Source organism: Zootermopsis nevadensis, unplaced genomic scaffold, assembly GCF_977971745.1.
Source record: "Zootermopsis nevadensis isolate Lab colony 2312 unplaced genomic scaffold, Znev_1.0 Znev_ptg000002l, whole genome shotgun sequence".
Lineage (NCBI taxonomy): Eukaryota > Metazoa > Arthropoda > Insecta > Blattodea > Termopsidae > Zootermopsis > Zootermopsis nevadensis.
Genome location: NW_028259134.1, coordinates 15,404,908 through 15,425,625, shown reverse-complemented (window position 1 = coordinate 15,425,625; position 20,718 = coordinate 15,404,908). Strand labels below are relative to the sequence as shown.

The following is a 20,718-nucleotide window of genomic DNA, read 5'->3' as shown; positions in this document are numbered from 1 at the left end:
TTAAGCACAGTCGAATAACAGGCATCGCCTGCAAACCTCCGTCCAGGCAGGCAACTTGTCTCATATTCGTGTTACGAGAAACCTCCGAGCAAGACGACGCTAGGCGGAAATATAAAGCCGCACACTCGAACAGAGAGCATTTGGAATGGTTCCAAGGAATGCGTAACTTTCTTCGGATGGCATTCATTACAAATCATAAGTCTGGAGTCCGTATGATGGGTTGTCTTCGACTTATAAACGAACAGACTAACACAAAGACGGGCATACGTTTCATTAAAAGGACGATATGTATCTTGAAGCCTATGGTTCTTCAAGACAACTGAGGTCATTCCGTTAGCAAATATTACTTTCTTTTAACATTTGCAGCGTCTTCCTGCTTTGACGTAGAAAGCGAATTTAAAAACTACGACATACGACCGACGCTCACAGCTCAGTCCTATCTTTACTTTACCCCTACACCGAATATATCGTTCACACGTAAAACCAACAGTATCCATTTTAATTACATTGTTAGTGACTTTTTAATCTTGCGTACAAATTGTATAAAAGATCTTGGTGTTTTGTTAGACAGTAAACTGTATTTTCACTGTCATGTAAATTGTGTTCATTCCCAGGCACTAAGGACCTTAGGGCTTATTCGTTTTATTACTTATAATTTTTCCTCTTTAGACAGCCTTGTTGTTTTATATAATGCTTTAATTAGGTCAAAGCTTGAGTATGCCTCGGTCGTTTGGAATAATCTTACACAGACAGATTCTAATAAATTAGAAAATATTCAAAGAAAATTTGCCAGTTTATGCAATTACCGATTTTTCCAGTTTAATATCCCCCGAAAATATGAACTGATCCTATCTACTCTAAATTTTAGAACACTTTATTCCAGACGACGACATCTCGATGCGTTATTTCTTATTAATGTATTTAAGGGCAAAATAAATTGCCATTCCATTATGGACGCTGTTGGTTTACGTGTGCCGGCGAGGCAAATAAGAGAATTTTCTACTTTTAATGTGAGCAGTGCACTAAGGCATAGTCCTTCAGCCAGGTGCGTCATCGCTGCAAATGACGTATGTAAATCTTTGGACGTATTTAGCACAAACATTGTCTCCCTTGAGCGAACGTTCTCAACAAGGGAAATGATCTAGCTTGGTTATCTGTCTTTTTATATTTTTTAAAGTTATACAATTATATTAGTGTTCCCTACGTGGATTATTTGTTTTTATTTATATTCCTTCATTTTTTGCTCTGTGTTAATATTGTTTCTATTTTGGGTTTGCCTGTACTTGGCAGTTATATTTAATACTGTATATTTATAAGTTTAGTTAATCCGTTTGTGTAATATTTTTAATTTTTATTTCACTATTATTGTATATATTATCAGTGTTTGCCTGTTATTGGCTTCTTGCTGTTGGCAAACACGTAAATAAATTAATTGAATTGAATTGAATATGAAAGAAATTCAAAGATAATACACAGAATTTGAAAATTAGCTCCATATTTTGTTTTGCTTATAAAAACCACAAAAATGAAGCGAATGAGAAACAATTTGCAGAATAATGTACTTTGTTTTATGTCATCTGATGCGACATCCCTCACGCCATACCACATCCACCTGATCCCTGTCTTTTTCCCTACGCTTCTGCACACCATTTTGAATTGAGACGTCACTTCAAGGGTTATCAACATGTCCACCCGTCCTCCCACTTCAAGGCAGGGATTATTCTGTCGCGAAACAAACCGTAACAGATGAAAAAGTTCAAGGCCGTTCCATAGTTACCAGTGCGACGTGCTTTCACTGCTACTCAGTTCTTGGGGGCATACATCCCACAAAACACAATGGATGGTGTTCGTTACCTCGAGATGTCACGAAATCGTGTGTGGACGGCTGTCTCACGGTGGGAGAACGCAACTGTTATGCAAGACGGTGCTCCCCTGGCTGGGATTAGATTATACCGGAGCGTCATGTTGTGATTGAATCAAATACCAACATTATTATTAGCCGCATTCATACAACAAATCAATATTACAAGCTTTTCACTACATGCCTACGTTTATTATTTTACTAACGACGTGTTTCGGGACGACACTCGATAATCAGTCATCGGTTATTTACGCAGATGCATTATGCTTTTATAGTATCACAGGAGCATAAAACGTATGCATAAAAACCTTGTAAAAGTATGAAATATTTTTGTCGTATGGTACCGCACGTAAGTCGTGTTTTGACAAATGTCTAATTTAGGATTATATTCAAACTGACGTTAACAATTCAGTGTAATATGATTATATATTAATATTAGATATACAGCATTATGAGCAGTAAGAATTCGTACGTTTTGTTGTGATTATGTCCCGTAGTTGGGGATTTACTTTTACTAGAGCTACTTTTCAAAATTCCTGCGTATCGGACCGTTAACATGTTCCACTCTATATCGACCTAAGGACGAATACGAAAGGAAAAGAACAAAACTCTTTATTGAGTTGTTGAAGTTTCTACAATCGAACCAATCAAATTTCACTACCATACGACGAATTTAGTTCAAATACAGTATAAATACACTTCATTGTTTCCATCATTAGAGTTCACAACCCTGATGATGGAGGCAGTTTTAAACAGTAGGGTCAAGGAATCAGAACGTCCGCTCATCTCCATGCCTCTTGATCAAACAGAGCTGTAATAGTAGTAACCCTAAGTCCAATAATTAAATTTCTGCTAAAAATGTAATCCGCCATAACAGCATTGGAATCACACAGTTAGAATTACAGCGCTGGCCACATCCAGCCACCAAAGGAATCTTATTTAAAAAATATCTGTTATTTAAAATTTGATTTAGGTCAGAACGGATCTACTTATTTCCTCCAGCATTATCATTATCATTGCCTTCAAGCGATCGGAACGACTCCGTACAGAATATGCATCCAATAGATGCTGGTCTATAAATCTGATGCATCTTGTTTCAATTTATCTGGTGTTTGACATCAGAAAAGCAAATATGTCGCGCCTTCTCTGAACACCGGTGGATTTTAACAATAAAACCTTTTACGTTATGGTGAGCATATGCAAACAGAAACTCGGCATGGGAAGGGTAAACAATTTTTTTGTTCTATAATTTTAAACATTCATTTAAAGTAATTCCTCTGTTATCTAAGCGTTGTTAGGGCAGATTACTACGTGAAATTTCTATTACTGTCTGCCTCTGCAGGCAAATGTTAGTCGAAACGGATTTCCAAGGGTTGTGAAAGTAAAAATTCTCGCAAAGGTGACGTCTGGCACCATGCTGGGAACTCACTTTAACACGAAGCACGTAAGACGATAGCGTGACAATTATTTCCCTCTTCTTCACAAAAGAGAGAGAAATAATGACGCCATTGTCCCACTGTTTTTGTTAACTGTAGGCCTAGACATAAACTGTAAATTAATTAAATTATTTAACTCACAGTGAGATCCAGCTGAGTGTGTGTTTCGTTTCTTCCTTCGTCGCATTAGGGAAGTCCACACGAATTTATGCGCCATCTTGTTTATACACCAATTACAAAATCATGAAATGCGAGTATTATGCACAGCCAATAACGATTTCTACAGAAACAACACACAACGGAAGAAACACTGAAGAAATTCCACTAGACCACACTCACTGATCTAAACTGTGGTCATGAACACGTGAGAAATCACAAATATTGGGGGGGGGGGGGGGAGAGAGAGAGAGAGAGAGAGAGAGAGAGACTGTCAACTTCGTCACACGAGTAACTGCAGCGTACTAACATTCTTTTCACTTTGTATCTCATGAAGTCATACATTACAGCACGAAACACAACACGCTTATTACAGATACGTAAATATGATTTTAGCAAATGGAAACAAATTCTCAATATCTTATTAGTTACCACATTTCACACACATCTGATGACAATCTTCACATCTGCACTGCAATTTAAAACTGACGGTAGGAATTATCAAAACGCATTTTCATGTTATCTACGACCGTTGAAGTATTATTACGGGAATACAAAATTCTTTAGCACCACATGAACCGCCATACTGTAAACACTTCCATTATGTACCAAGGGACTAATGTAACAAACGACTGATAAGATATCAAGTACCCTTTACCACACCACTGAGCTAAACTGACTAAACGAAAGTACTGAATTGTTGACATGGAGCGAAGTCAATGAGAAATTGATAAGTGGCTGGCGACTGCACGGCAGACCGTAATGCGTACGCATATAGAGCACGTGATAAAGAGGGAATCCCACGAGTAGTGACGAACGCTGTTTTCTAGTTAAAAAGACAAGATGGATGGCGACTTAACTCTGCGCTACTCTGAAGGAAATAAACATGTTTACAGCTAGAATTCAATGGCGGAACTATGACGTATGGACCCAACCGCGATCTCCCTTGTAATTAAAATAAACAGAAGAAGAAAGATATGTTACACGGATCTACATGTTTGCACGGTGTGTGTGTGCTACCAATTTATAAAAGGATATCGAGTTCTCCTGGCGGCGAGCACGTACGTGGCTGTCTTCTGAGTTGCAGTGCCGTACAATCTGGTAGAAGTGGCCCTTGCTGCCTCTATCATCAGGAGGATGAGGACTCGCCGCCCTGATAATGGAGGCAGCAAGGGCCTCTGAAACAATGGTAAACTTCTACGAGACTACAAGGCGCTGTAATCTTCAAATTGTTCTACACCTCGTGCTTTTATGACAGTTTAACGACTTACTGTTTTCGATCTAAAACTAGGGGCCAGTGCTGCCATGACGATCCTAAGGGAGGGATGGGAGTAATTCAAGGATGTGTGTGTGTTTGTTTTAGTAGCAATAGTCTGGCCTTAATAATTTTAAGAACCGTTCATTCCTGAGTAAATATAACAAGATAAAATAAAAAAAACTTATTTTTTGAGTTGTCAAACGACTCAAACAGACTAATTATTTTTACGTTGGTATTAACTAACTCCCTGGTAGCCAAACCCGCAGGTTCAACACCGACAACACCAAAGCCCGCTACTGGCCACGATCCTGAGCCAAATCCATCCATTTGCTATCCTCACAATACCTTACAGCTGGATCCGGCCCGCGAAAGTATTTGTTAATTTGTTACTTAGTAACAAATTGTGAGAGATACAAGATGTTGCAAGAGAAAATTAAAATAAAATTTATATTTCAGCATATGCAATGGTAATTTGTCATTTCTGAATAAGTATTATTAAAGATAACGACAATGCAAAAATAGTGACAGTGGGGATTTCTTGGCCCTTGGGCCCAACAGGAAAAATATTTGCGCCCGAGTGAGAAAAAAGTTGGACCACCTTGCCTTACAGAATAAAAATATACAAAAATATAGTTCTTATTTTCCTTCTATTTGGTAACATTCCTCTACAGACCAACGCGAGTGACAATCATTGCTTTTAAACTCCCATACTTCAAAACACAAATCTCGATAATAACATTGGTTGGTAACACTGTACAAAGCAATGTAAGACGTTCAGGTTTAAAGAATATTCTTCTATGGCAACCCTATCAGTCTGGTAACAATTCTACAAAAAGCGACAGGAGCTGCCACGCTAACACGTTTAATAACATTTTCGATTGTCATTCCCATAACACACCAAAACAAACGGCCGCGATCTCTTTGTATTCAAAACAAACTTCTGAATGGCAATCCTCAATACTGAAGTGTAGACTTTATGGGGGATAAAATTCCCAACAGACCAGTACAAAAACCTCCACGTTTCACGATGAATACATAATTTTCTACGGTAAATTCTAGATGATAACCGCGAAGAGAGAATTGTATATGGTAACAACATTCTTCAAACCTACGCGATGCGTTTCAAACCACGATTTGCGGCTGTAACTTTTGATAGCGAATTCAATACTGTAGCTAAACATATTCCACAAACCCGTGTGAATTGTCTACTGTTCACATCCCACTTTCACAAATATGTACGCCAGACGTTACAACACAAGAGTTACACATTCTCACTACAGAAACTTCACACACAGCACAAATGACTGCATCACACACAAGAAAGTCAAACAATGGAGTCCTGGGTGTGATCATCATCCTGTGATGCAAACCGCTAACTTCCTTTCCAATGGCCGCCGAATAAGGAAAGGCTGCTTGCTACTGCAATCCAATGGACGGCTTCATCCATATACAGAGACGTTTAGAACATGAACTGAAAATCTCCGTGACGAATTTAATAGCCGAAGAAGAGGGCGGGTTACCTAACTAGTTTTGCGCCAACAGCAATTACGGTACACCGGAAGTTCTCACAATCTCTACTAAAAGACATTAGAATGAAAATGGGGAGATTTTCATGGTCGCTCAACGACAATGTTGGATTGGTCGAAATGAGTACCGGGTTTTCAAGGCGTTCACGGTGTTTGACTGTGACGCTTGGCTGAGTAGAATTATTTGTCAGTACGAAGAAAGATCTCGGGTGTGGCCTACAAGAAAATGGTTCGGCCTGTGGTACCAACACCGGGTGACGGTCCGTCCATATAGCCCGTTTCTGGATTCGATTCAGAAGCAAATACACGCCGAGGCCACAGCACAGACTCAACCGAGAAGTTCTTACGTCATTCAACAATTACATTCCATTTCTTTATCAGCTGAGTCGAAAGGTTTTTTCAAAATCCGAAATACAACAACGGCTCTTTTACGAAAAATACCATTCACGATACTTTTACCTTTTTTGTAGAACCTGCTTCAAACACCGATAAAATCATTATTCATTAATCAGTTTCATTATAACCAGTTCAAATTCCGAATAATATCTAACCTAAAACCGATAAAAGCGCGAAATTCCTCTGTAATTACCTCCTGCTGCCCCCCCACCTTTACCATAAAATACAACCAACCAATCAACATTCTCTTTGTCTCGTAGAAGAATCTGAAGATTCAATGTCGCTAATATCAAAAACCGCTAATGGATAGCCGACGGTCCTGAGACAGTCCCACCCACTTCCGACGTTCAAAACCTATTCCTCACGACCCAATTTTCCCTCCACTTGCCAAGCAGCCGCATTTCAGAAGCTTTTCCGGATAAAAATTCAGGGCCATCGTATTTCCCCTGATTTTTCTACCCCGTAGGTGGTCTGTGTACATCACCAGGTTCCATATTATATAACATCTTATTTAATTTATTTGTGGTTCTTTAAGGACGCCGTCAGTAGCTCAGACTACGTAACGTCTAATGATAGGAAAATCAGTAAATATTAAATTGGAAAGGAAAAAAGAATAAAGCGGTCGTGGGCTAATTCAAGGCACTAGCCCGGATTTTAATTGGAAGGTCTGAGGAAAATCACAAACTACTTCAGTCAGGACAGGCGGTATCCGAGCAGAGACTTTAACGTGGGACATTCAGAGCACAGAGCAGCTCCGCTCGGTTGTAACATCCTAAATTACATTCTATTAAAATACAATATCAAGAAACCCTACAATGAAGTGGCTAGACGGCTTAATGGACACTGCAGTTAACGCTACAGCAGACAGGAAGGCTAACTAGCCGACACTTGGGTTGCTAACTGCGTTAACAGGTGTCCAGTTTTACAGCACCAGAAGGAAAACATTGCTCAGACCAACGCGATTACATAAAATATGCCTAATCACGACAGAGGCATTACTAACTACAAGGAACGAGAGAACAAACAAACGCCAGTGGCTATAATTTCCAAATATCACGTTTTCAGCTCTCATTCTGTTTGCAGCCCAACAACGTCACTGGCCTTTAAAGGGAAAAAAACTTTAAAAGACTTCCCTCGAGGGGCAGTTGATTAAATATACATTAAGAATGAGTAAAAAGCATTTGTTTATACATTATGCTCTAACAATATTAATGATTTGTTGACAAAGGCACTGTAAACATTACACACTCGTGATGGAAACGTCTCGTCACTCTCACTGATCATTTTACAGATAAAGCCACTGTTACGAAAGATTCAGTTCTGAGATGTAACAAAATAAGGAACTCTTTACGTTATTGTAAACAGACGTGTAACTACTCTGGCACTTCACCTCGCCATGGAATACAGAAACGAGGCTAATCACACGTTTTCAAATTCACACCGACAACACAAATTCCAATATAAATTTTAACAGATGTCATTAGTACCACATTAGCACAACTGCCTAACAAGATTTCGTCCGTCCTACTTCGACAACAAAACCAAACGTTAACTTCTTCTACCATGTTCATTACTGAATTCATTAAACTTTTGAGAAAGTATACAAAATATTTTAATATCTTAATTCCTGTTGCATTCATATATTTGAAATTAAATATGCAGGACATTAAAGTGTAACAACAAGAAAATAGATCATGATATCGTCAGAGTATTGAATGTGTACCCTAGATAAGAGCTCTTTGCTTAAATACACCCAACAAGATAACTCCCTGCATTGCATTTATAGCTTCATACTGTAAACCTGTCACCTGATGAAGTAGTTCTTTATTATCCCTTCAATTGTGTTATATGCTCAATTGCTTTTTGTCTGAGGGCGTTGCCCTTCTTTGGTTAATTACGCGCAAATTAATTTTAAAGGTAAGAAATGTTTTCAGTGTTTATTAGAATTAATCTTTCACTCACCCTACAGCAGAAAAGAGACAATTCCGATGTGTACACTTACCTGAAAAGGAAGAAAACACACGTTAAGTAATCTTCTTATTACTATAAAAATTTGTGATTAGTCGTTGTCGTCAAAAAATGACGTCATCAACAATGTCACCTTATATTTGTCTACTCGGCATTGTTGTGGAACACAACAATGCTGAGTACAACACAACAATGCCGAGTCGTCAAAAAATGACGTCATCAACAATGCCACCTTATATTTGTTTACTCGGCATTGTTGTGGAACACAACAATGCTGAGTACAACACAACAATGCCGAGTCTTCTTTCTACTATAAAAATTTGTGATTTCGTCGTCGTCAATAAATTACGTCATAAACAATGTCAACTATAAACAAACTCGGCATTGTTGTGGAACACAACAATGCCGAGTTTAGTGTCTTACTCAAGATTTTAAAACGCAACCCCCCCCCCCCCCCCCCGAAGGAGGGGTTGGTCAAGTGTTTTAATCCTACATTCGGGGGGTTTAGTTTAGTTTAGTTTCTTACACAAGATTTCAAAAAAGCAACCCCCCCCCCCCCCCCGAAGGGGTTGGTTGCTTTTTAAAAACTTGACCAGCCCCTCCGAGGAGCTCCGAAAGGAGCGTTCTGCCCTAGTACTATAAAAAATTGTGAAAACAAGAAAATATCATTTCTAACTGCCATATAAAAGCACGGTGGATCCAACTGCTTCACATAGCTTGGTACTTAGCACTCGGGCCATAGGCAGTTCGTTTCTCAACTCAATTACACCAAATATTACGTCAATTAATTCTTATCTTAATACACGACAGCATAAATGCATTTTAGTAGGAAAACGTTAAGGGAAGGGGCTATTTGGAAGACCTAGTGGTAGACGTAATACCAAAATGAATCTTAATAAAAGAGAATGTGACTGAATTCAAGGACCAGTAGAGGGCTCTCGTAAACATGGTAATGAACCTTAGGGTTACTTATTTATGGTATACTTAACGACGCTGTCAGGAGCTCCCGAGTACAAGAATGAGATAAGTGAGATAAATGTTTTAGACACGAAAACAAAACGACTTAGCTGTTCACTACATAAAATGTTTCGAAGTAACATCTGTTCTGAATACTTCAAAATTTAGAGTCCAATCTAAATTCTCTTCCGAGCTAAACGTTATAACAATACGCTTTCCAGCTCTAATCGAAGCTCCTTGTTCCGGAAACACTTCGTATACAGGTCAGACTTCACTCCGGGCGAAAAGGTAAGCGAAAATGAGGAAAAGGGAATGATCCAACGGAAAGGGCAATAATAATTTCATCTCCTTCAAAATCCTCAAAGGATAATTATGTCTTATGCAACAAATGAACTGTACAATGGAGAGGCGAGACTTCCATTTTCCGCTATGAAAAGAGCAGAAGTCGTTAAAATGAAGATGTTCGAATTTTTCGGATTATGAGAGAGAGAGAGAGAGAGATGAGAGAGATGGGCCCCTGGTGCAGCCAAATACAGACACACCGCCTGCCACTTCCCTTTTAGACCAACTCCAAAGGAGCAGAGTCCTTGAGGAGCGAATAGGCGCTCAGCAGTCAAGAAATTCTCTGCCTTTCACGGAACCCGAAGGTTAATTAAAGCGTTCACACACCCGCCAATGGACCTTGTCCTGAGTCAGAAGAACTGAGTCCACCATAACAGATTTACGATTCATTTCAATAGTTACCTTCCATCTACGCTTAGGTCACCCAAGCGGTCTCTTTCCTCCAGATTTTCTTGTTATGCTATTACGCAGCACCAACTTACACAGTGAAATTACGAGAACACGTGACAATAAAGCCTACACAATGAAGAACTGAAACGACATCATATTTACGCAGTTATATTCTGTTGTCATTACTTTCTGGGGAAAAATAAAGTTGTCAGCTTATCAAGAATTACTAAATCATTCTAATAATTCCTCAGTGGGATGCCCAGACACTTCTCACCATAGTATCTACGAAGCATGTTCACCAACCTACAAACTGCAGTCTGAAAACCTAAATTCATGTTTCACAAAACGGTCACGTACTCTTTTGATTGGTTACAAACGTCGGTCTAGTCATATAACACCATTAAAGGCCATTTTGAAATAAAAGCAAATTCTCGTATACGCTTTTCTGTCTCTTGTGCCATGAAATGTATATTTCACGAAATAAATTGGTAGATTTCGCACCGTAAAGAGATGTGACGTTTGCAGGCTACATGGACACGAAACACAGATAACCAAACGGACTGACACAACATATCCAATTAACTTCATCATGGGGTAAATTTAAGAGTGCATAAATTTGGTAAGAAATAATGCAGACTAGTTCTTCAGAGAGAATTTTATACATAGTTGGTATGCTTACGACTTTAGAAGCTGAGTTTCTTTCTAGTACGTTTTTTTTCAACACCGGGATATATTTTATTCGAGGGTCGTGTAGAACCTGTCAAAAGTCCTCGCATCTAACTTCGTAATTTACAAATTTAACATATTCGAGCCACGAAACAATCTATTTCGTTTTACCCAACGCCCAATCACAAACAAGCCTCTCCCTTCCAAATATCGGCCTAAAGTTCCTGTGGCGTCCAGATATACAAAAAGGGGTTCTGATGCACTGGCAAAGTTGACTACGTTGAGTCCTCTAAATATTTATATTACCAAAACGAAATTTAGTAAAGTTCCTTTCAAGCGGAGTAGGGCTGAAAAAGTGTACGAACGAGATAGAGCCTAGACACACAGAAAGACAAAGGAAAGTTAATAATCACATTTGTTTCGTCACAAAATGTGCACAAAACTACGCAAGCTTCACAGACTTGCCATTTTGCTTTAGAAAGAACATATTTTACGTCTACATTTCATATCTTTTTATGGAATGAAATGGTTCGTTTACGTCAGCAGACCACAAAGCTGTTTTTATTTATTTAATAGCCATGCGCACTCTATTATTGTATGTTGTTCCTATGCTTCATACATAAATAGTAACGTTTTTAAGTATAACAAATGAAGAACGAATCCAATCAGTTGCCCACATCACGTGGCTGCAATCAACGGACTACGCAAACGAACGAATTGATGAAGCAGCTAGAAGTTCCATATAAAGAGAACACTAAGTCATAACAATACATAACGAGTTTCGTAGTGGTGCTGTTTTAACAGGACGTGGGTTGAATACAGACACGGTTAAACAATAGACAGAGCTCTTACTATCAGTATGACAGCCATCCATGCATTCGCACCAAACGTCATTAATGTCAACAGACAATCCATATTGGTAATAAAATCAACTTCAACATTTCTTTGTAGAATGTTGCAGACATTACTTAACACAGGCGACCATCCAGGTTCTCACGGATTCTGGATTGTTGTGCCGTGTAATCTGGTAGAAGTTTACCGTCGTTTCAGAGGTTCCTGCTGCCTCCACAATCAGGACAATCATCACTCCGGAAACGTCTGTAAACTTCTACCAAACTACGTGGCGCAACAACCCAGACGACAGTCATCACCATGTTATGGTACCAAACACGAACACCTCCATTCGTGTTTATTATGTATTTCTGTGGTGAAACAAAGTATCACGATATAAAAATCCTAAGTTTTATAGGCATGTAGTAGGACATACGCCATGGTTACGCTCGAAATAGCCATGTAACATAAAAACGCGGAAATGAAAAATGTAATGAAGATTTCTGCCTTCTGGGTTGCGCTGTGTATCGCCCTGATGACGGAGGCAGTATGACCTCTGCAACGTTGGTAAACATCTACCAGACTACACAGCGCAACAACCCAGAAGACAGAAATCTTCATCGCCCTGATGACGGAGGCAGTATGACCTCTGAAACGTTGGTTAACATCGACCAGACTACACAGCGCAACAACCCAGAAGATAGAAATCTTCACACTCACAGCTGTGAAAACCTCAAATCATACGAAAAATGTAATTTCCACAAACTCAAACTTGAATTTCAAGATACTTTTCTGAGCGGATATTTTGTAAGGATCAACTTTGTGAACGTGACCACTTTTGTTTCTCTGTAAGCTCAATAAAATGGCCTCATCTTGAACCCAAAAATTCCCTGGTTTCAGTGTAAAGGTACTTCCGTTAGTTTAATTTATTTTAGTTTGAGTAATTTTTCTTATACTTCTATCTTCCTTATCGCTTTGTGTCCCATACTTGCCTTTCTTTCCAATCAGTCTTCTTACCAATAATGTCTAAGCTTCAAGTTATTTATGTTGGTTAGTTAAGGCTTGTAACTTAGAGCAGACGTTATGGATCTCGCCCGCAGTAAAAATTGCAGCCCCGGGCTGGTGGAAGTCAGAAATTTAGTGTCGCGACATCGCACAGTGGCTGTATTCAAAAGCACACGTAAAGGACACTTTATTAAATAGGGTCAGACGGTACATTAAGCAGCATCCGCGGTCCAGATATGAAGAAAGTGAGTTCATATAAGGAACGCACACATAACTATGTTCATCATATCTCCAAGATAGAGTGTTTTATTGACAGAAAGGGCAACTGCCCCCACTGATAGCGATCACCACCAGGGGGTCCAACAAACATGGCGTCGGTACTGTAGTTCCACAGGACTACTCACAAATACAGACTACGTTTCAACTCACCTAAATCGAAGCTACGAGATCTGTCGATTCCAGTGTCTGCGAGGTTTTAAACCTCTCGATCACTGGATCGCGGGTATCTTAATCCCGCTCGTGACTGAGTCTTGGTTTATTTAACAACGCTTTTTCAACTGCGTAGATTATTTACTGTAAATGGTGTACTGAAAAGGTGATTTTTGTGCCAGAAGTCTTGTGACATACGGGTCCTTCATCAAAGATCTATCGCTTGTCCGAATAAACAATAAAGAAAAATTTTTACAACAGAATTCCGACTGTCGTCAGTAAAAATATAAAGGGAGCTGCCTTATCACGCGGGATGAACATCCCAACCCCTACAGGATCCTTTTCCTTTTCATAACTTTTCCCGTATATTCACGAAACCTGTTGCAGATTACTCTAGCCAGGAATCAGCCCGGCGACACCAAGCTTGTCGCCCGCGCTGTGGTTTCTTCACGAAAACAACAAGAACCTAATTTCCGTCATTGCCTTAACGAAGCTGCACGGTCTAGGAGTAACTTCCCGGAGGCTGTTAATATTTATGAAGAACAACTCGAGGACCAAGTGCATTGCGTATCGTGTATGTCATAGGGGTATAAATGGATGCATAGGAAAGTAGGGATTGTGTTGAAAGAATCTTAGTTACGGAAACCCCAATACGCCTATAAATGCATCGTTTATTGAAAACGTACATAAGGGCATGTCACCTGTAAGACTGAACTATCTGAAACCAAATATCCTGGCCTGCAATTTTCGATGCGATCAATACAGTCACTGAAGCAGGATGAGCCTTTCGTTGTGATAGACGTAGTAGGACAATAACGAAATAAATTACAAATCTTCCTGAGACAAGCCAAGCAAAAACTGGGCGAGAAACAATTGCCTTCAAACGCGTAGAAACATTTAAAAAATCGCTTGCAAGTTTATTGGCCAAATGCTAACCAAATATCCCTAACTATTAAGCAGGGAAATTCCAATTCACTGCTAAATAAGGAGAAGGTGAGCTCTGTTTGAGAAAGCTGTTATGAACGTTTTCGACATAAACAAATGCCAAGTCGACTGAAGTGGGACACACGATGCCAGGATCTCACTGTTGAACACAAATATCCCCCACAGACATGCCTCTAGGACGTGACAAATAAAACACCCGTAACTGTAAACCTCACAAGTGTGAAAATCAGTACGCTTGAGAAAGATCGGGGCCAAGGCAGAGACTGCGTGCAAATCTTTACATAGACATCACTAATTACATCTTCACTCCTCACTCTACTGCTGTTGAATTGCAGTAGTTTTCGCCGATACAGCCATCGTGTGCTCACTGCACAGATACGCGTATGTACTTCACTTACTGGACTTAACCAAACCTAACCTAACCCAAAGTAACACAAAATGCAACCTAATCCAATGTAACTTATCCCAATCAAACTTACACGAATCCAAAATGACCGACCTTCATAGGATCAAACCCACAACCGCTTATGGACTTCCAAATAACCTTCCAGGACTTCTCCACGATTTCTCCAGCAATTCCGCATGGCAAAACAATTTCCACATAACGTCTCCAGGACTTCTCAGATACTAGCCTAGGACATTCCCAGGAAATACTGACGACAGGAATTTTCCTGGAATTCTACAGGATTCTAGAGCATTTCTCCAGGACATAGCCTCGACCACCCAATGAACACGATAGAAAGTCTCCAGGACAACCCAACCCATCGTAAAACAACAACCTCTTTCCTTCTTTAATTTCCCTTTTGCCTTTCTTTCTTTCTTTCCCCTTTATCCTGTCTACCTCTTACCCACTCTACTTTCCGTCTCTCTCCGTTTTTATCACCTACTCATAACTAAAAACAGGGCGGATGTTCAATGCCTTTGAAGTAAACGAAATACAGGTGTGAGCGATTTCAGAATAGGTTCTTGTGAACACAGTACTGAAACTAGGGGTCTGAGAAAGCAAGGAATTTTTGAACACCAGAGCAACTAAACACTTTTGAAGAAATACCATTATTATGCAGTTTTCTGAAACTTTCGCCTAACACTTGTCAGGTCGGTGTATATTCTAGTGGGTTGAAGACGAAGGAAGTGCAAGATTTCACTGACGGAGGAATTACTAGATTTACATAAAATGTTTACATTCTAAGTCTAGCATCATAAAACTTTCTCTGTCAGTGACACCATTCGATGTGAACAGACAAAATCAAAAAAAAAAAATCCTACATTTTCTTTCGACACATCACAATTTTCATTGTACCTAACCAGACGAGAACTAAAAGTGTAAGAGTTCTTTATTACCGCTCTATCTTGAATATAATACGTGATTCTCACACTTTCAGTTCACCTTTGTTATTTTTAGTATCTAAACAGAAATTCCACACTAAATATTAATGATTCCACGGTATTTAAAGTTTTCAAAATGGCAGACTTAGAGCAATCTTCTGGATATCGCAATAAGTAATATTTAGAACAATCTGTAATGAAAACTAACCCACGCTGACTCCCTTTTTATTGTTAGATATATTTAAAATAATCTTCCATATAACTACGCATTAAAACTCTGCGGATATTTTAACGGCGAACTGCATCAAACTATTATAATTATCTGCTACAGTTACTCTTGATAAACCTCTGCTTTGTCCTATCACTCCATCATATTCATCTCCTCCAAGCTACATCATTGTAACAGAGCGGAGGTCACTCAGGGTTAAATGCTCTAAACGAGGAACAATTAAGCTGGACTTTAAAAGATAGGAAAAGGCAACACACTCTCGCTTCCAGTTTCCATGGCAACGGTGGCAAAAATACATGGCTCTCTCTATTACAACCTAACCATACCAACATCGAAACCTGAGTACGCCAAATTTAAGTCCCTGTGACTTATGCAGCCTGGCAATTCCAGTGCTGTACTACTATTAACAGACCGAAAAACGTCATGTTTGCTCTTACTCAATGTAAACGGAACTGACAATACTTCAAAACACTGGATGTTACAAAACAACAAATAAATAAATTAATAACGATAAAACGGACAGTGGAAACCAAAAAAGACAACTTTACATGGCCTCACAACCCAGACGGCTAACTGCGACATCTTTACAGCCGGGTCAGAAATTGTACGGTCTGGCAGGTCAAAAGACAGAAGCCCGCTTCGCCATCTAGGTTGCAAATTAAGAACTACGTCGTCTCTAGCGCCACCTAGCGGAAGAAATCTTGCCGGTTACGATGACTGGATCGCTCCACCTCCTATGTATACTAGTGGCATCTGACGTTGATGTACTATTAACGACACTCGAGATTTTCGCCTGGTATGGAAGTATACAAAGCAATCTGATCGTGTTTTACTAACTACAGGCCAAAACTAAAATCAGCACTACATACCAAACACACTTACCGGTGTCCCACAATAATATCCCCCTTCCATTTATACCTAACACCTGTGACTTAAGATGAATTATACATAGCTGCTGTAAACCCATTCCACATCACGTTTACTTGGCAATGATGTTCGTGTTGCGGTTAAGCTACTCATTTGTATTCGGAATGTAGATTACAGCATATCCCGACTTCAGTTTTCATGTGGTTACCTCAGCCCCTCTATCCAAATGCCTGTTTCGAAACATTTACGTAATCATGAAGATGAAATGCAGAATCGATTGATAAAGCAGACACTATACTTTAAAGGGTAAATCTTGTTGCCAAACGCATTTCATCAGTACTCACCTAGAGGTGACACGGTATGCGAAGTGCCTTCTTCTCTCAGCGACGCTGTTTCAGCTGGTTCCCCCTCCCCTTCCGCCTCGCAATCCTCGCCTTCTTCTTCCTCCAGCAGCGGCGGGGGTGGACTGAGTTCGTAACCCCAGCGCTGACGGAAAGCTTTCGCGCCTCCATCAAGGCGAACTCGTGGCAAATCCACGAACAACGCGTCTCCGATCTATGAGAGAGATGGCAGTCAGATTCAGATTAACAGCAATCGGTGTAACGAACAAAAGTATAATGTCATCCCAGTGTGGAAGAAAACGCGTCTGACAACTGAATTGTTAAAGTGCTCCTGAGGAAAAAGAGATCCACCTTCCAATCATGGCTCAGACGACGTTTTCAAACAAAACATCAATAACTACAACACTAATAACAACAAAATACTACTGCTACTACTGATAATAATACCTAATAAGAGGAATTTAACTTTACTTGTCGCAAACATATCTCCGAGTTTCGTGATCAGCCAGTCGAGATACCGGAAGAGAGGGGAAACAATGACGCATAAGTCCCCTTGCCCTTTCCATCTCCCCTTCCCCTCTGAGACGTAGCTGAGGCACGCAGATATTTTCCGTCCCGTATAATAAATAAACTTACATCAGAAGCTCATAAGGAGAAAGACCCTTTTTCAGTTCATGATTCATATGACGTTTCGACACAAAAGAACAATATCAATAACGCTATTGATCACTATTTCTACTGTTCCTACTCATAATAATATCTAACAACAGGAAATTAATTAATAACTTTATACAAATGACGCAAGGTGGATAGTTTGGCTGTAGGGTTTTCCGACAGATATTCGAACCCGGGACTTACAGAGCGTCAAAAATGAATGCTGACTACTGAAACATTATTTTACACACTTAAAATGAATTTCTAGCATAAAAATGTAATTAATTTCGTTCATGCGGAGTGAATACATAACACACGTGCATATCAGTGAATTGTAATATGACTGACGCAAGTGTTCACCCACGAAAAACGATTTGATACATGCGTCATTTACTTCGACAGCGACACAGGCGGGATCATCACCTTAATCCTTCCAGCCTGACTGCTACTGAAAACTGGTACATATACAGACCACACTGAGATATACAATATCCACTTGATACAAGTTTTAATTTAGCCAATTTTAACGGAATACAAAAAACAGACAGACTGACACTAAGAACGATACCATGATTAGGTTTACAACACTGGGCCTGCATCTGAAATTGCATCTGTATCAACAGCAAATTAAAGTCCAATCAGCTATGTTAAATCGAAAAGAACGCATTTTAAATATATGCGAACTTACCACGGAAACTGACATTCCATGTTTGCATATTTCGAAACTTTAGAAATATTCCGATCAAAAAGAAAATACGTGGCTTTAGGGTGAACATACTCTAGCATTTATTCCTTTACTGTAACAGCAGCACATTCGTGTGGAACGTACAATATTTTATTTCGTTCACAAAGAAGACGCCGAGAGACAGAGGAACGCCGTATCACCAGGCAACCTCTCAGGCAAGTGTGTTCAGCACATAGTCTAATCGGAACCAGTCAGGCGCGCACTTTACAAAGGCAAATGCCAGACCTCGCTCCATCCAAGAAAGGCACTGCATACGCTATGCTTCACAAATTGTTCTTAACCGAACTCTGAAGACACACGAAAAATATTCGCAAGACGTTTCGTTACGTATTTCTAGTGCGACAATTTAATGACGTCACTGCCGTGTGTGTGTGTCTCACACATACACACACATTTTGAAATGTGATACAACGTAACTGCTTCTGAGTTTGTAAATACAGCCGGCGGACCATTCAAAAACTCAACTCGGCCATGTTCACTTACAGCTCGAGAAGCAATAAACCGATTTGCATCAAACTCGGCATGCTTATTCTCTGAGACCAGGAGGAGAGCAAAGGAAGGTCAAAACTCCTGAAAACATGTCCTGATTTCGATTCTCTACGAGCGCGGTTCATGCAGCTGGGAATAAACATAACAGAACAGGGCGAAGAACGAAGTTCTTTGTTTCAGAGCGAAGATAACGAGATCAAAAGGCCACATCCCGAAAAACTGTCCCGGGCTCGAGTCCCGGTGAAATGTTGGGTTCAAGGATAATCCGTTTCCTGTAATATTGAACGATGCGTACCGAATGATCAGGCCTAAGATGAAATTTCGGGGCAATGCGGGATTGACAAGAAATGGAAGCATCTGTCGAATTTCTCAGCTCCAACGCTGCAGGCACTCTGCTAGCACACAAATAGCACAAACATTCCAAATGCGCCTCTCTGAAGTTGTACTTTTTTGAGTTGCGTCCTGTTATTCAAAGCGCGCAATATTAGTTCAGTCGCAACTTAACTTCGAACGCAAGCCTACCAAGTTCGAATGTGGTTCTTTGTTTTCTCCCACGTTCACGTGCACCCCTTCCTTGTAACCAGTATAAAATAACCATTCCAGTCGTTAAAACTGCGCCAGAAACAAAACATTCTCCAGAATCCAATTCATGAAATAAAATTATGTGTACAATTTACCCCCAGGAGAAAGACGCATCGCCCTTAAACGAAAATAAACAAATGGAATCAGAACTTGGGGACGTTAACACAGAACATGCGGTTGACGGGGTGTGACGTGTCATCCCTGGCGCCGTAGCAGATGAAGAGAAGAAAATCACAGGACTATTAATGTCTTATAATGGATGCGTCTCTCTGCGTTACATAATACATTCTCTCCTAATAAATTCCGCCCGATGAATTTTTCATGAGACAACCGGGTGGTAATTTGTATTACATGTACAACACGTTAGCAGATAATGAACAGCACAGCGAACACTTGTTTATTTTTACTGCCGAGGTCTCACGGGAGGGATTTATGATACTAAAGTTCGAAGTTCGAAACTTGGCGACCGCTCTGTAGTCCCCAACTTGCGTAAGGATTTGGCTCCGTAAACCCTTACGGTCAAACTTTATACACGTCGGAAATTACTATATGTTCATTATACACTTTAATAATATTTTACTGTTAGTAAAATGTACCTAAAATAATTTAGTTGTAGTTTACACGTAGAAATTAATTTTATTTATTAGTTACAAATTATTTTTATGTAAAATCGGATTTGCAAGTGGAGCCCTGTGTAACCAGGGGAGAGTCCGTATTCGTATATTTCGATAAGTACAATCTTTACAGACAAGTAAATTTCGACGCTACGCCATAAATAAACCGAGGAACAATACGTTCTTCCTTTGTTCACAAACAAGTACAAATGGCCTTGTCGATAAACGTGACCTCGAACTCCAAAACTTTCATCTCTTTCGTCTATCTAGCCCCGGCAGCTCAAGAACGAAACTCCCACTAGCGAAAAACAAATTACCCACGTCTTGCCGATAGTAGGTTTAGCAATTTGTTCCCAGAACTTCGTTTCATCGCCTTTTCCTACTCCCAACGATCGAACGATGAGGTAACGGGCCTCTGAAACCCAGAGATCTGATTAACAATGCGGTAAGTCTAGCTACAAACTTCAAACAACTTTCAGAACACGAGACTTTTAAAACAACGCAACAAAACTACACAGTACCTGAAGGCACTAAAAGTTGTAATTCCCTTACGACATTTTGCATTTTTCCTTTGTTTCTCTGCACAAGAAAGTTAACGCATAAAGCGCATACCGTGTCTTCTGGTCTGTACCTTACGTCTCCAGAACCACTTGAAGGGTTTCAATAAAATTTATTCCGTCACCTACATTACAATTCGTTTAACAC

General features: G+C 39.8%; 1 protein-coding gene across 14 annotated transcripts in view; it reads right to left on the bottom strand.

Annotated features, from left to right (window-relative positions):
- raskol (Ras GTPase-activating protein raskol) overlaps nt 1-20,718 on the bottom strand; it is a 262,564-nt gene that overhangs the window by 105,854 nt on the left and 135,992 nt on the right. For 7 of the 14 annotated variants that reach the window (XM_022084520.2, XM_022084516.2, XM_087350956.1 and 4 more), the window contains one exon: nt 16,933-17,143. In XM_022084520.2, coding sequence (XP_021940212.1) covers nt 16,933-17,143 — 211 coding nt within the window. Of the gene's footprint in view, nt 1-3,438; nt 4,583-5,903; nt 6,054-16,932; nt 17,144-20,718 lie in introns of those variants that run through there. The other 7 variants (XM_087350984.1, XM_022084521.2, XM_022084523.2 and 4 more) reach the window with 7 other exon arrangements.